Genomic DNA, 12,284 nt, shown 5'->3' on the forward strand with positions numbered 1-12,284 from the left:
GATGAAGGTGGAGAAGCGGCACGGCGGCTTTACTGTGCTGTGCATTATGTGCGCCGGGGTCATGGCGTGCTTGCCGTCCGGAGCGGCGGCGGATTCGACGGTAACTTTGGCTCGTCTTCTCTTTGTCGAAATGGGGATGCAGTTTGTTGTTAGAAGTCCTCCTCCTCTTCTTTAGCCTTCACTCTCGAGGGTGTTGATGTCTTGGCCTCCAGACGCCTCAAGCTTTTCTTCTTCACTTGCTGAAATGCCCAAGCACATGAGTTCCTTGCACTGAACTCATAGGAACCGGTCCTTCTTCCTAGTGTTGTTCTATTTAAGGGAAGAAGCGAAGCTCACTCCTGCTCTGCATTGCCAATTCTTTCGCATTGCAACTAGAGAATGTCCCAACCAAAGTTCTCTCTCTTTTTTTTTTTGCACTTGTCACTCAACTGCAAAAAAAAACCTGTCTCGCAGTGGCATCCGAGTTCCGGGCGGCACGACGGCGTCAGCAGCAAGGGCTCTTCACTTGGCACCATCCCGGCGCACCACCACGCCGGCCTCCCACCGCTGTCCGCTCCACCGCCCACCGCCGGGGCCGACTTGCCGCCGAGCCGCGCCCCCGAGCAGGCCGCCCCGCACTTCGGCCTCCCGCTCCAGCCGACGTTCGGCTTCGCGGCGCCCCCGGTGGGGCCGGGCGGCGGCGAGGGGTACCCGTTCATCGGCAGCAACCCGACGGTGCCGCTGCCCACCGGCATGACGGACACCGCCACCGTGCTCCCGCTCGTCGACACAGGGGACGGCACCGGCAGCAAGGTACTGTGCGATCTGTCTGTGCTGGACCACGATTTCCCTTTGCTGATGTGATCTCTCTCTACTGTGCGATCTCTGACGCTCATGCTCCCTTTCGCTTTGATGCAGGTGGTGGGGTTCGCAGCGTCCGTTCGAGCTCAGGTCGCCATGATTGGGATTGTGGCTTTCTTCGCCATCTTCTTCTTGTCGACGAGCTAAATGTTGTAATTCCTTCACCTAAGCTACTGTGAGCTGGTGACATAATTCGAGAGCGTCATATTAGCTTTCACCTTCCTGTAAATTTGAGAGCGCCATATTTCACTTTGCCTTTGTTAATTACTAGTATCCCCTGCTAAAATTTTATTCAAATCGTCGCGAATTTCAACCCTGACGATGCTACGAAACCACCCTAGGTCGCGTGATAAGCAGAAACTCGCCCGACCAAAGGGGTTATTTAATGGAAATATAACATTAAAATATTGAAATAAAAAGGTTAAAATAAATATAAAAAATCGAGGGGCAACCATCTTCCAAGGAAATAAACGGATGAGACTAATCACCGAATAGCTTTAACACCAAAGGCAAACACAGATCCCGTCACAATAACAACTTGGACACGTTTATGTTACTTCGAAAGAAAATGCAACTTGTTTATTACTTGTTTCGGTTATAAATACATGTTATTTTAAATAAGATATAATCTTTATTGTATAGTTTTCATCAATGTTTTTTTTATTAGAATATATTTATAAAATTCATTGAATTTATGATATTATGAAAGATTTTTCTCAAGATAAATTTATACATATGATTTTAAGATTTCAAACTGCCTCCCTTGCTGCAATTGCCGCCCAGCTCCAAATAAATTGCTTTGAGTCAGAAATTCGGAACAAATCTGGAAAGTAGTCTGTACCAACATCGAACAAAAGAATATTCATATCATGCTGTAACCTAGCGGCAGCTAGGGCTGAGGGGGTCGTAAACTGCCTCCCTCAGCCTTAATCATAGGCTTCGCCTCCGTCCACCGCCACTAGGCTCCGAGACTACCTCGCCTCCATCAAAGAACTCGTCTCATGCCCCCACAAGCGGTTGCACACTCCGCCGCCGGGAACGACAAGGTCCATATCCTCCGCCAAAGGTGTCGGGATCCAAACCCTCCGCATCTCGATAGCACCTGCCGTGGTCGTGTTTAGGCCTAAACTTGTGAGAGGCTTCATTGCTCCAATTGCACCTAGTACCCTACAGTCATACCTGCCATCACACCTTCCGGTCGTCAGAAAACCGCAGCGTGCGGGGGAGGGGGAGTCAGGAAGGGTGAGGCGTGGAGGCTTAGGTGCACACAAAAACACGAAAGGCTACACGTTCGGAGGATCGCCATACATTTCGATCAAAGGAAAAACAATGAGCGGGTCCAAGGATTTAGTTATCTTCTTAAAAACTTGTACATTCAAAAGACGCTTACAAAAGAAGCATCGACAAACAGGTGACAAATAAAGAATCAAACTCTGAGAGAGCAAACTAGGGGGAGAAAGAATACAAGGTAACTATCAAGGAAACCACAAGCTCTAGCAGCGGCGCATGAAGCGGTGTATGTGCTTCATCTGCGGCCTACCGCTGCGGAAGCTAATGCAATAGCCCGCCCCCGAGCCGTCAGAGGACGAGGACGGGGACAAGGATGAAGAGAACCCATCTGCGGCCTTCTTTCCCTCCTCTTTGGCCTCTTTCTCCCCCGCCTGGGACGCCTCCTTCTCCGCTTCCACCTTCTCCGCTTCATTGATCTTCTCCAGGAGATCCCAGTCGACCTCCCCTTCATCATCAGAGATATCGATAATCTCGGCTGGAGCGGCCGGTCGGACTGGAGATCGAGACAAAGCAGCGGGGGGCGGCTCCCTCTGCAAAGATGGAAGCACGATGGCCACTGGCTCCAACCTTGCAAGCATGCCCGCAGGACCGCTCGACCCCGGAGGCACCACAGCAGACGGAACCAGCGCTGGCGCCGGAAGCGACGAGCCAGTCGAAACCATTGTCATCTCCGACGATGAGGAGAAAGAGGATGTCATACTCAAGCCAAGAAGAGGTGCTCCCTTACACAACGATGAAGGATCAACTAGGTGAACCCCCAGCTTTTATAGCCGGGCCAATTGCTTGCGCGCGCCAGGGGAGGAAAACGGAATCGTCACGGGCGTCGTTCCACGACACTCCCAATTACTCCCCTAGGGGGCCCGTGGCCACGCCCGGGTCGGTCCGCGTCCACGTGGCGATGTCTTGCGGTGGCTCCCTGGTTTTTTGCTCGCACGTCTCGTCACATTTATGACTCGGGCCTCTTTCGACGCATGCGAGGGTCGTGGGCACAGGACCCTAGGCGAACCTACGCATTACCCCGTCAGACGCACTGCCATTACCGCACGTCATCCATTACTCGGGCCAAAAAAACGAGGAGAATACCTCGCTACCACACGCAACCTCCACCATGACGGTGCAAGCGGCCAAAGGACTCACCATCAAGGGAGCTGAGGGGCTTACTCCGCATAAGCCCCGGAGCGCATTGACTCCGTCAGGCCTTATCGCGGTAAACCGCTGAGGGAGTCATGGATTCCCTCCCTCAGCGTACCCGTCAACCACGCAGTTTCCTCCAGATTACGTTGTCGCCATCAAGCTTTGCCATCATCGCTCATGGTCACCGCTGAGAGGCTCCTCAATGGTAAGAAGCTATATTAAGATATATCGACTATGATACTGGGTTGGAGCTAGTTCCTTCTGCATCCGCTCATCCCTTCATACCTTGGGGCCAGTGGATGAGGGGGTATTGTTGGGGGTTAATACCCCAGCCTATGGATATTACTAAAGGATCGCTATCGAGAGCTCCTCCAGATCCCTTGGGCTCCGGATCCTCAGCCAGAAGCCCGGCTTCCGAAGATCGTGAACCCCTCTGGCCGCTGCTTCTCGAGACAGGGGAAGTTGCTGATCTCCGAAAGGGATTGTTCGGGGCCGTCTTTAATGACCCCCGACGCCCCTGGCACCATCAGCCTATGCCTATAAATCTCGGGTCCCCGAGAGCCTCTCGGGTCTCTAGGCTCCGGAGCTCTCCAGAGCCCCAGTCTCCCGGAGCCCAAGCCCCCGGAGCCTCAATCCTCCGAAACCCAGGCAAGCCAAAATTAGCCAGAGGGGGCCCACAAAGTCGTCCTCTGCCTGCAAGGAAGTGATCGGTATTTAATGCCGGTGCAAGTGGTGGCCATCCTGACATCCCAATGCAAGTGGAGGTCATCTTGACATTCGGGACAGTGCGGCACCGTGCCGCAATTGACGACTAGCCGAGTATCGCACCCTCTGGGTCGTCTACACCAATGTATTTGCCATAGTAGATAATATCTTCTAGTTAGGGGTAAATATATCATGTCTGAACCCAGACTGTGTAATTCGACTAGCCCTAAGTCCCTATAGTATGACGGTAACTTACATCACTATCTCTGTGAGGACATACTTGTATACTTACACCTCGAATGACACTATAAATACAGACTCATAGCCATCAGGCCAGGGACGGATCTCTTGGTGATAAACACATCGGTTTTCCTTAGTCTCCACTTCTTCTCCAAGCTTGAATCTCCTCTCTAGAGGAGGCTCTCGCCGCACTTATTCGTGGAAGATCTGCTTCTTCTGCCAACATCGTTCTTATGGACGATGGTAAATTATAAAGAAAGAGACAAAGAAGATGGGAATGACGTTCTAAACTCATTCCACCACCAGTTTCAGTGTGTTTTAACATCCCGCCCCTTTGCTCCGAATTTTAGCAGTGTAAAACTTTCCCCCGATGTCTTTTTACCCTAGCCCAACATATATGAACTTGTGTATGGTGTACACGGAAAGAAGTCCATATAGAGATTTGACAAGCTATTTAGTTCTGTTTCTGAGGGGTTAGCTAATATAACATTACTTACAAGAATAATCTTGGTTTCATCCAAGTCCCTCTGAATTTTCAACAACTTGTCAGCGTCAGCAGGATCCTGTAAAGAACAGAATTGGAGACAAAAAAAAAATTAACACAAGAAGCTTCAGTTAGTTAGTGAAACAATGTGTACTCACTACTCAACCAGAAAAAATAGTTTATGCATGAATTTCTAAATTTGGAGAAATGCCTGAGTAATAGGTTGAAGGTATGACAACCGTTTCGTTGCATACAAGAATCAATTCCAAATCCTGTCCATGGGTAAGCTATATTGCATACCACGATTTAAGTTTTTAAGTTCATAACCATGAGCATGGCAAGTGATGTGTATGGGCTGGAGGCAGAGCCTAGTGCAGTATTTACTGTCGAGTAAATGATGTGTAAACTAAGAAATGTAAGGAACTAGGTCGGACTGCATAGATATGTGTTTATATCTTCCAAAACTACATTCCCCTAAACACTGATGGAAAAACGTAATATATGAGAGCAAATAAACCAAACCTGATATTTTGTTAGGGCATCATTCAAATATTGCCAAGGCTGGGTCGCATCAGCTTTGGCAGTCCTCCATGACTCTCCAAAAGTCTTCTGGTACTCTTTCAGCACATGTGAAAATTGGAAAGTGTAGGATCGAGCATGACGATTAGAGAGAGAGAGTGAATATGCGTCTCGATAAATTTCTTTCGAAATAGATGATTTTTTCCTATTTCTCACTCAACGCACCTCAAAACGCTCAAGTAGAAGTAAAAGAATCAGAGAGACAAAGCAAGAAGTCTAGTTCCATGGTAACATAACTCCACAGATGGAATATGAACCATAAGTTACATTCAAGACCATTTCATATGTCTTTGTGCACAAGAACTCGCAACTTTCAAAAAAACTAGAGAAGATGGACACCGGACAAGGTTATCCTCCAAGGTGATAGTCTAGTGGCTAGTGGCAAGGGGACTCAAGATCCGCTCAAATACATGAGTATATGAGTGTTTAAACCACTAGCATCAAGAAAAAAAAAATCCTGCAAAAGTGAAAAACTGCAGCTCAAAGAAAAGATCACCGGGCAAGGAATCTCTTCAAGTTGATGATCTAGAGGCAAGGGTACTCAAGACTCATGAGTATACACTCGTATGTGAGTTTTTATGCCTCTAGCAACAAGAAGAATGACCTCACAATGTACTGAAATTTCAACCCAAAAAACAAAATGAAAATCAAAACCGAAAACTGAATAACTTGCAAGGAAACCAATAGAAGAAAACTAGAAGGAGGGGAATTCAAGCATATGCAAAAACATAAACTTCATTATTCAAAAAGGTCAATCCTATTTTAGACAGATTACAAAGATTTATCTCTCAAAATTCTCACATATTACATAGGCTAAACACTCATCCTCTAAAACTCTAGCTCTAAGGCTCTCAAATAGGTGGTACAAGGGGGCTCAAGTGGCTAGTTCAAAGCTCTCTCTAACCCTACCTTTCTATTTATAGGTCTAGTAAACTTGACCCCTAAGTTTCCTAGTTTTTTCACAAAATACTCCTCTTGTAGTACACTCCTACCTACCACTGAGGGTATTTTGTTCATCTTCTTCTCCATTCATCGGACGACCGCGGCGCCTTCACGACTTAGTTTCGCCTCAACGCAAGCTAAGAAAAGAATAACTTTTGTGATACGACACATCATCTTACATATCACAATGACAAATGAGAACATGCACGATCGCAATCATTGTTACAAGCATCTAGTCTCCAGCAAAATCCACTGCAAAGGAGTGACATTACAACGAAAAGCATGATCACGAACAGCATAAGGTGGGAAAAGTAATATGACAGAGGAAAGCAAATTGGTGCCTATTTTGATTAATTCAAGAAATATAGATGTGCCCATCCTGATAAGGGACTAAATTGGCGCAAACATGGCAATTTGAAGCAGTCTAGGTTCATTGCTCATCAGATAAGCAGGCAAAACCAGAAGCACTATTTTTTTTGATTTTTTTTTTAATTGGATTGAAAGTAATCGGGTAATAGGGAATTCGCAGGATAGGAGGGGGGAGGAGTAGAGAAGAGGTACCATGCTGAGGAGGGAGAAGGCGCTCCTGACGGGGTAATGATCGTCGGTGAAGGCGATGGCGCAGAGGCCATTCTGGTTGTAGCAATGCACCTTGTACTCTGCAGTGCAGAGTTAAATCAAGGTCGGGTTAGCAATTGCTAGGGTTGGGACGGAGGGATAGACTAGGGAGAGGAGGGAGGAGGGTGCCAACTGGGGTAGATTAGATAGTAATCACATGCCTTCGTGCTGGACTGATTGGCGTCGTCCGGCGGGGGTGCGGAGGGCGACGAAGAGGATGAACTCGCGGGCGGCGGGGCGCTGGAAGTAGCCCAAGTGGCTGACGTCGGACGCGTTGGCTAGCACCACCGGCTGCTGCTCGCCTCCTCCGGACGACGGCGAATCCGGCCGGGAGGTGGGATGGGATTGGGATGGGAAATTTTAAAAAAAATCTGCACGTTTGATTGCCTCGTTAACATAGACTGTATGTTAGTGAGCGATAATTTCTGAAATTCTAATATTTGTAGCGACAAATCACCTCACTTTATGCACGTTTCCATGCATGTTTAGCCATTCGACACAAAATTGCATACTGATTCCATTTGAAAAACAGACTTTTATGGCCTGAAATGCGAGGAATCCACGAGCCATCAGCCTTGTCTGCAGCTATACATTCACCCGTCTGCCAAAGCGAGCATGGTAACTCAGCAGGTAGGGATGCAAATGAATACCTAATAAATAAATAGTTCTAATTACTACTTAGTTTATTTTTTATTTTAAATCGACCTAATGACTTTAAAAAATACACTACTTGCATCCTATTGGCAAGCATCACGGAAGCTCTCTCATCTCAAGACAAACGGATTTACCATTTATTCATTATGCTTGCGAAAAACTGATGAAGCATTTCATGACCCTCACTACAGTTAACACTGACATTTTCTCATGCTTTTGGGTGGTAAGACCATCTCCAACGGTTTCCCTTCAGGGACCAAAATCCCTTCACGACGGGATTTTCGTTCCCTTCAGCGCTCCAACGGTTTCCCTTCACGGTTCCCATCACGACGGGATTCCCAGGGTCATTCCCTTCAGGACGGGATTCTCTCTCCATTCCCTTCGCGATTCCCCTCGAGGGGAAGCTGTTGGAGATGAGAGAAAATAAAGGGAATGAAAACGGGAAAGGGAATCGGGAAGAGAACGAAATGAATGGAATATAGTTAAAGATGGTCTAACTAAGACCAAGCCCAAGCGAATCCCTTCACGGGCAGATTCCCGTCGTGAAGGGATTTCCGTTCCCTTCAGCGCTCCCAACGATTTCCCTTCACGATTCCCTTCACGACAGGATTCCCAGAGTCATTCCCTTCAGAACGAAATTCTCTCTCCGTTCCCTTCGCGATTCCCCTCGAAAGGAAGCTATTGAAGATGAGAGGAAATAAAGGGAATAAGAACGAAAAAGAAAATCAGGAAGGGAACGAAATGAAAAGAATATGGTTGGAGATAGTCTAACGGTAAGATCAAGAAAGCTGCAAGGGGAAAATAAACCCCATAGATTTCAACAGATCGACAGCCCAAGGCAACACAGGCACACAAGAAGAAAAAACTAAAAAATCCACATAACTCTCTACCCTCAAAACAGTTTAAAAGAGCTATAAGCTATTACAGTTACAACCGATCAAGCCAACCAAGTTCCACATCACATGGTCACAGGCAACCAACAAAATAGTACAAATGTAGCGGCGGATAGCTGGAGCAACCACAGATACAAGTGGCCAAAATAAGGACCGTCTGCAGAACACAAACATAGCCTGCAATATCTCTCCCTCCCTCCATGAAAAAACCCACACATAGGAGGACTACACGAAAAGGGCAGTGAAACTTAGAAGCACTTCCTGTGAACAATTGCTGGGCCAGACTCGTCGTACTCGTCCTTCGATATCCACATCTGTTTTACCAAACAATAGGAAGAAAATCAGATGACAAGAACTGGCGTAACAAGCAAAGAGGACTTGATGTCTGATCAGTTCTGAATTGAACTCAACAAATGTGCTTGCTATAAACTGAAATGGAGCGAGTGGTACCTGTTGGAAAGTGCTGAGAGAAGCTAGGATAGACCCTCCGATCCAAACACTGTACTTGCGCTCGGGTGGAGCAACAACCTTTATTTTCATGCTACTCGGAGCAAGGGCAGTGATCTCCTTGCTCATACGGTCAGCAATGCCTGGGAACATTGTTGAACCTCCACTGAGCACAATGTTGCCATACAGGTCCTTCCTGATATCCACGTCACACTTCATGATGGAATTGTAGGTAGTCTCGTGGATTCCAGGAGATTCCATACCAATCATGGATGGCTGGAAAAGGACCTCAGGGCACCTAAACCTCTCTGCGCCAATCGTAATCACTTGGCCATCAGGCAGCTCATAGCTCTTCTCAACTGAAGAGCTGTTCTTAGCAGTTTCCAGCTCTTGCTCATAATCAAGTGCCACATATGCAAGCTTTTCCTTGATGTCCCTCACAATTTCCCGCTCAGCAGAGGTTGTGAATGAGTAACCTCTCTCAGTGAGGATCTTCATGAGAGAATCCGTGAGGTCACGACCAGCAAGATCCAGACGAAGGATAGCATGTGGAAGTGCATATCCTTCATAAATGGGCACAGTGTGGCTCACACCATCACCAGAGTCAAGAACAATACCTGTCAGTTATGAACAGCATTAGAATTGATCATTGATTCACTAGCTGTGCAATCACCATTTCATCTCCTTAATTCTACTGGGTCCGAACCAAGATATAGAATACCCTAATTATATAAATATGGAATGATAAATTGGATATAAACAAGTATTTTGATAATCATCCACGTTTAAATGTATCTGTTAGTTTGGTGAGGTATGGCACAACTGAATCAAAAGATTACATTAGTGAGCAATTATTGCTGAACTGGTAAGAAAATGATAAGTTAAAATGAAATATTTTATACCTGTTGTACGGCCACTAGCATAGAGTGAAAGCACAGCTTGAATAGCAACGTACATGGCAGGGACATTAAAGGTCTCAAACATAATCTGCGTCATTTTCTCCCTGTTGGCTTTGGGGTTCAAAGGAGCTTCAGTGAGCAACACAGGGTGCTCCTCAGGTGCAACACGAAGCTCATTATAGAATGTGTGATGCCAGATCTTCTCCATATCATCCCAATTGCTCACAATACCATGCTCGATTGGGTACTTCAATGTGAGAATACCTCTCTTGGACTGTGCCTCGTCACCGACATATGCATCCTTCTGCCCCATCCCTACCATGACACCAGTGTGGCGAGGACGACCAACAATGCTAGGGAAAACAGCCCTTGGTGCATCATCACCAGCAAACCCAGCCTGCCAAATTAAATACAATTCAAATTGATATAGTTGCAATGGGTGATGACAGATGTAACCCTGGTTAACGGATGCAACTCCTGACCTTGACCATTCCAGTTCCATTGTCACAGACAAGAGGCTGGATATCCTCACCGTCAGCCATTTCCTACAAATTTACTCTGCAAGAGGTAGAATACAAAGGGTATCAGTTAACAATGAAGATACCTTGCTAGATAGTTATCATGCTGTGCAGAGGGAATCCATAGGCATTAGTAAACATGGGATTTGATGGCATATCAACAGAAATTACTAGATTGATGTCATGCGTCAACAGCAAAATATGTACAGAGATTACTTTCAGGCTAAAGTGAGATCCATTTCACCGATTAGGAAGTAGTGTAAGAATATTGTGACTGATATGATGTCGACGAAATCCACTACCATCACCCAAGGTTCACTTGTTGACTGCAGTTTCCAACATATATTTGAATACCTAAAGTATCATAACCAAACACTTCTACAACTAAACAAGATAGGAGAAAACTTGCATTGCTTACAAAAACTAGTGTACATGTACTTGTTAGTAACCCCTTTTTTACTTATGAATGATGGCCCACATTGGACCCATTCTACAAGAAAATGGATGAGTACTGTCCAACATTCTTTTCCTCTAAAATTTGTCCTGCAGAGATACCTAAATTGAGTAAATTCACATGCTGAACTAGTCTGACTAACATTAGGCACCCACCAGCCAAATTGAAGGTGCAAAATCTACAAAAACAAGGATTATGCTAATTGACCCCATGGTCAGTCAATCACCCAGCAGATTCATAGTCACGACTCATAATATTGACAAGCATCAGTCAACCTGCAGCATTAAGTTTGGTAGTACTCTACAGCTACTCATCGCGATGAAACATCATAAAACACACATACGCTTAAGGAATTGCTCTTCAACACTCCCAGCGAACTACACACGAATTCCAGACTCTGACAGATCACACCAGTTTAACTAATAGCTACTTTGATAGAGCCATACTACATAACTATTTGGACTTGTTAGTTCAGAACAGATGAAGCCGATACCTTCAAAGTCATTTCTACAGGTCGACGAAAAACCCAGTAGGGAGGAAATTCACTCCGTACAATGACCAAACCAATCTCAACCTCTCCCACTGACACGAACTCAAACGTTGAAAGCTAACAATTTCAGCAGATTCAGGAACACCAATCCACTACCCTGGCCAACACGATCTCCCATGACAGCCCGGCAAAAACACATGCGAGAACAAATCTGCACACATCAGATGCATCGACACGCAGAGATACTACAGATCAGCAACAGCGAAGCTACCATGACCCCCCCCCCCCCACACACACACACACGAGTTCATCAAGCATATACATCAGACGAACAACTACGAGCAAAAGGCGATAATCCAATCCACTAGCGGATCCCACGCTCGCTGCCCCGGATCTGGCGCGAGGACCCACGAGATGCGACTAGAACGCACGACTCCACCGCAGATCTCGAGCCAGGTCACTCAGATCGGGCTGGCAAACACCCAAAGAGTACCCAGCCCAAATGCTGGAGTAGGAACTAGTACACAGAGAGATCTAGACCAGAGCAGCTCGATCGCGTGAGAGAGAGAGGGAGAGGGAGAGGAGAGGGTTACCGCGACCGGAGTCGAGAGGAAGCGCGACGGCGAGGGGAGGCGCGGGTGGGCTGCGGCCGCGGAAGCTTCGGAGGGGAGTTGAGTAGTTGGAGGCCCTGAAGCTTGGAGGGTGGAGGCGGCCCTATATTTGTGGCTCTCGGTCCCGGTCCGGTCCGGTCCGGTCTGCTTAGCGCACAAACAAGGACAGCCAGAACCGGTCGGCCACTTGCATTTCTTTCTACTGTCAATTGCACACATGTTTTCTACACGTGAAATTAATTTAGAAGAAATTCAGCTGTGAAGGTATGATTTGCAAATAATATGGAAGACAAATAATGAAAGGCAAATAATATATGTCTTGGTATGGAAGATAAATAATGTAATTAATCATGTGAGTAATGATACGATTAATCTCTTGATTCGTGGACGGGGAGATTGAAAATATTTTTGAAAGAAGTAATGGGGTTTAAGTTTATAATGTGATCATTTGATTAACTTAGGTGAACGGTAGATATCGTTCAAATG

The 12,284-nt window shown here is 46.4% G+C and overlaps 3 protein-coding genes across 3 annotated transcripts; 1 reads left to right on the plus strand and 2 right to left on the minus strand.

Moving 5' to 3' along the window:
• The first annotated feature begins 281 nt into the window (after nt 1-281).
• LOC133891138 (uncharacterized) lies at nt 282-1,115 on the plus strand. The gene is made up of 2 exons (XM_062331865.1): nt 282-792; nt 898-1,115. The coding sequence occupies exons 1-2, from the start codon at nt 379-381 to the stop codon at nt 985-987; spliced, it is 504 nt and encodes a 167-aa protein (XP_062187849.1). The 5' UTR covers nt 282-378; the 3' UTR covers nt 988-1,115.
• A 5,489-nt stretch (nt 1,116-6,604) lies between these two features.
• Nucleotides 6,605-7,177, minus strand: LOC133886483 (VAMP-like protein YKT61; the record flags this gene model as incomplete). Its single annotated transcript, XM_062326174.1, has 2 exons — nt 6,605-6,873; nt 6,994-7,177. Coding segments are annotated over 2 exons (453 nt in total), but the record flags the coding sequence as incomplete, so codon positions are not given.
• Nucleotides 7,178-8,273: 1,096 nt separating this feature from the next.
• LOC133929273 (actin-7-like) lies at nt 8,274-11,905 on the minus strand. The gene is made up of 5 exons (XM_062375971.1): nt 11,781-11,905; nt 10,208-10,283; nt 9,729-10,122; nt 8,830-9,443; nt 8,274-8,693 (listed from the first exon to the last, which is right to left on the minus strand). The coding sequence occupies exons 2-5, from the start codon at nt 10,265-10,267 to the stop codon at nt 8,628-8,630; spliced, it is 1,134 nt and encodes a 377-aa protein (XP_062231955.1). The 5' UTR covers nt 10,268-10,283; nt 11,781-11,905; the 3' UTR covers nt 8,274-8,627.
• Between the last annotated feature and the right edge of the window lie 379 nt (nt 11,906-12,284).

This window comes from Phragmites australis, chromosome 1 (assembly GCF_958298935.1).
Source record: "Phragmites australis chromosome 1, lpPhrAust1.1, whole genome shotgun sequence".
Lineage (NCBI taxonomy): Eukaryota > Viridiplantae > Streptophyta > Magnoliopsida > Poales > Poaceae > Phragmites > Phragmites australis.

Coding starts and splice junctions, on each gene's coding strand:
- LOC133891138 (XM_062331865.1), top strand. CDS start 379: ATGTCCCAACCAAAGTTCTCTCTCTTTTTTTTTTTGCACTTGTCACTC. Junction 793..897: donor GGGACGGCACCGGCAGCAAG/GTACTGTGCGAT, acceptor GCTTTGATGCAG/GTGGTGGGGTTCGCAGCGTC.
- LOC133929273 (XM_062375971.1), bottom strand. CDS start 10,267: ATGGCTGACGGTGAGGATATCCAGCCTCTTGTCTGTGACAATGGAACT. Junction 9,444..9,728: donor TGCTAGTGGCCGTACAACAG/GTATAAAATATT, acceptor CATAACTGACAG/GTATTGTTCTTGACTCTGGT. Junction 8,694..8,829: donor CTCTCAGCACTTTCCAACAG/GTACCACTCGCT, acceptor TTGGTAAAACAG/ATGTGGATATCGAAGGACGA.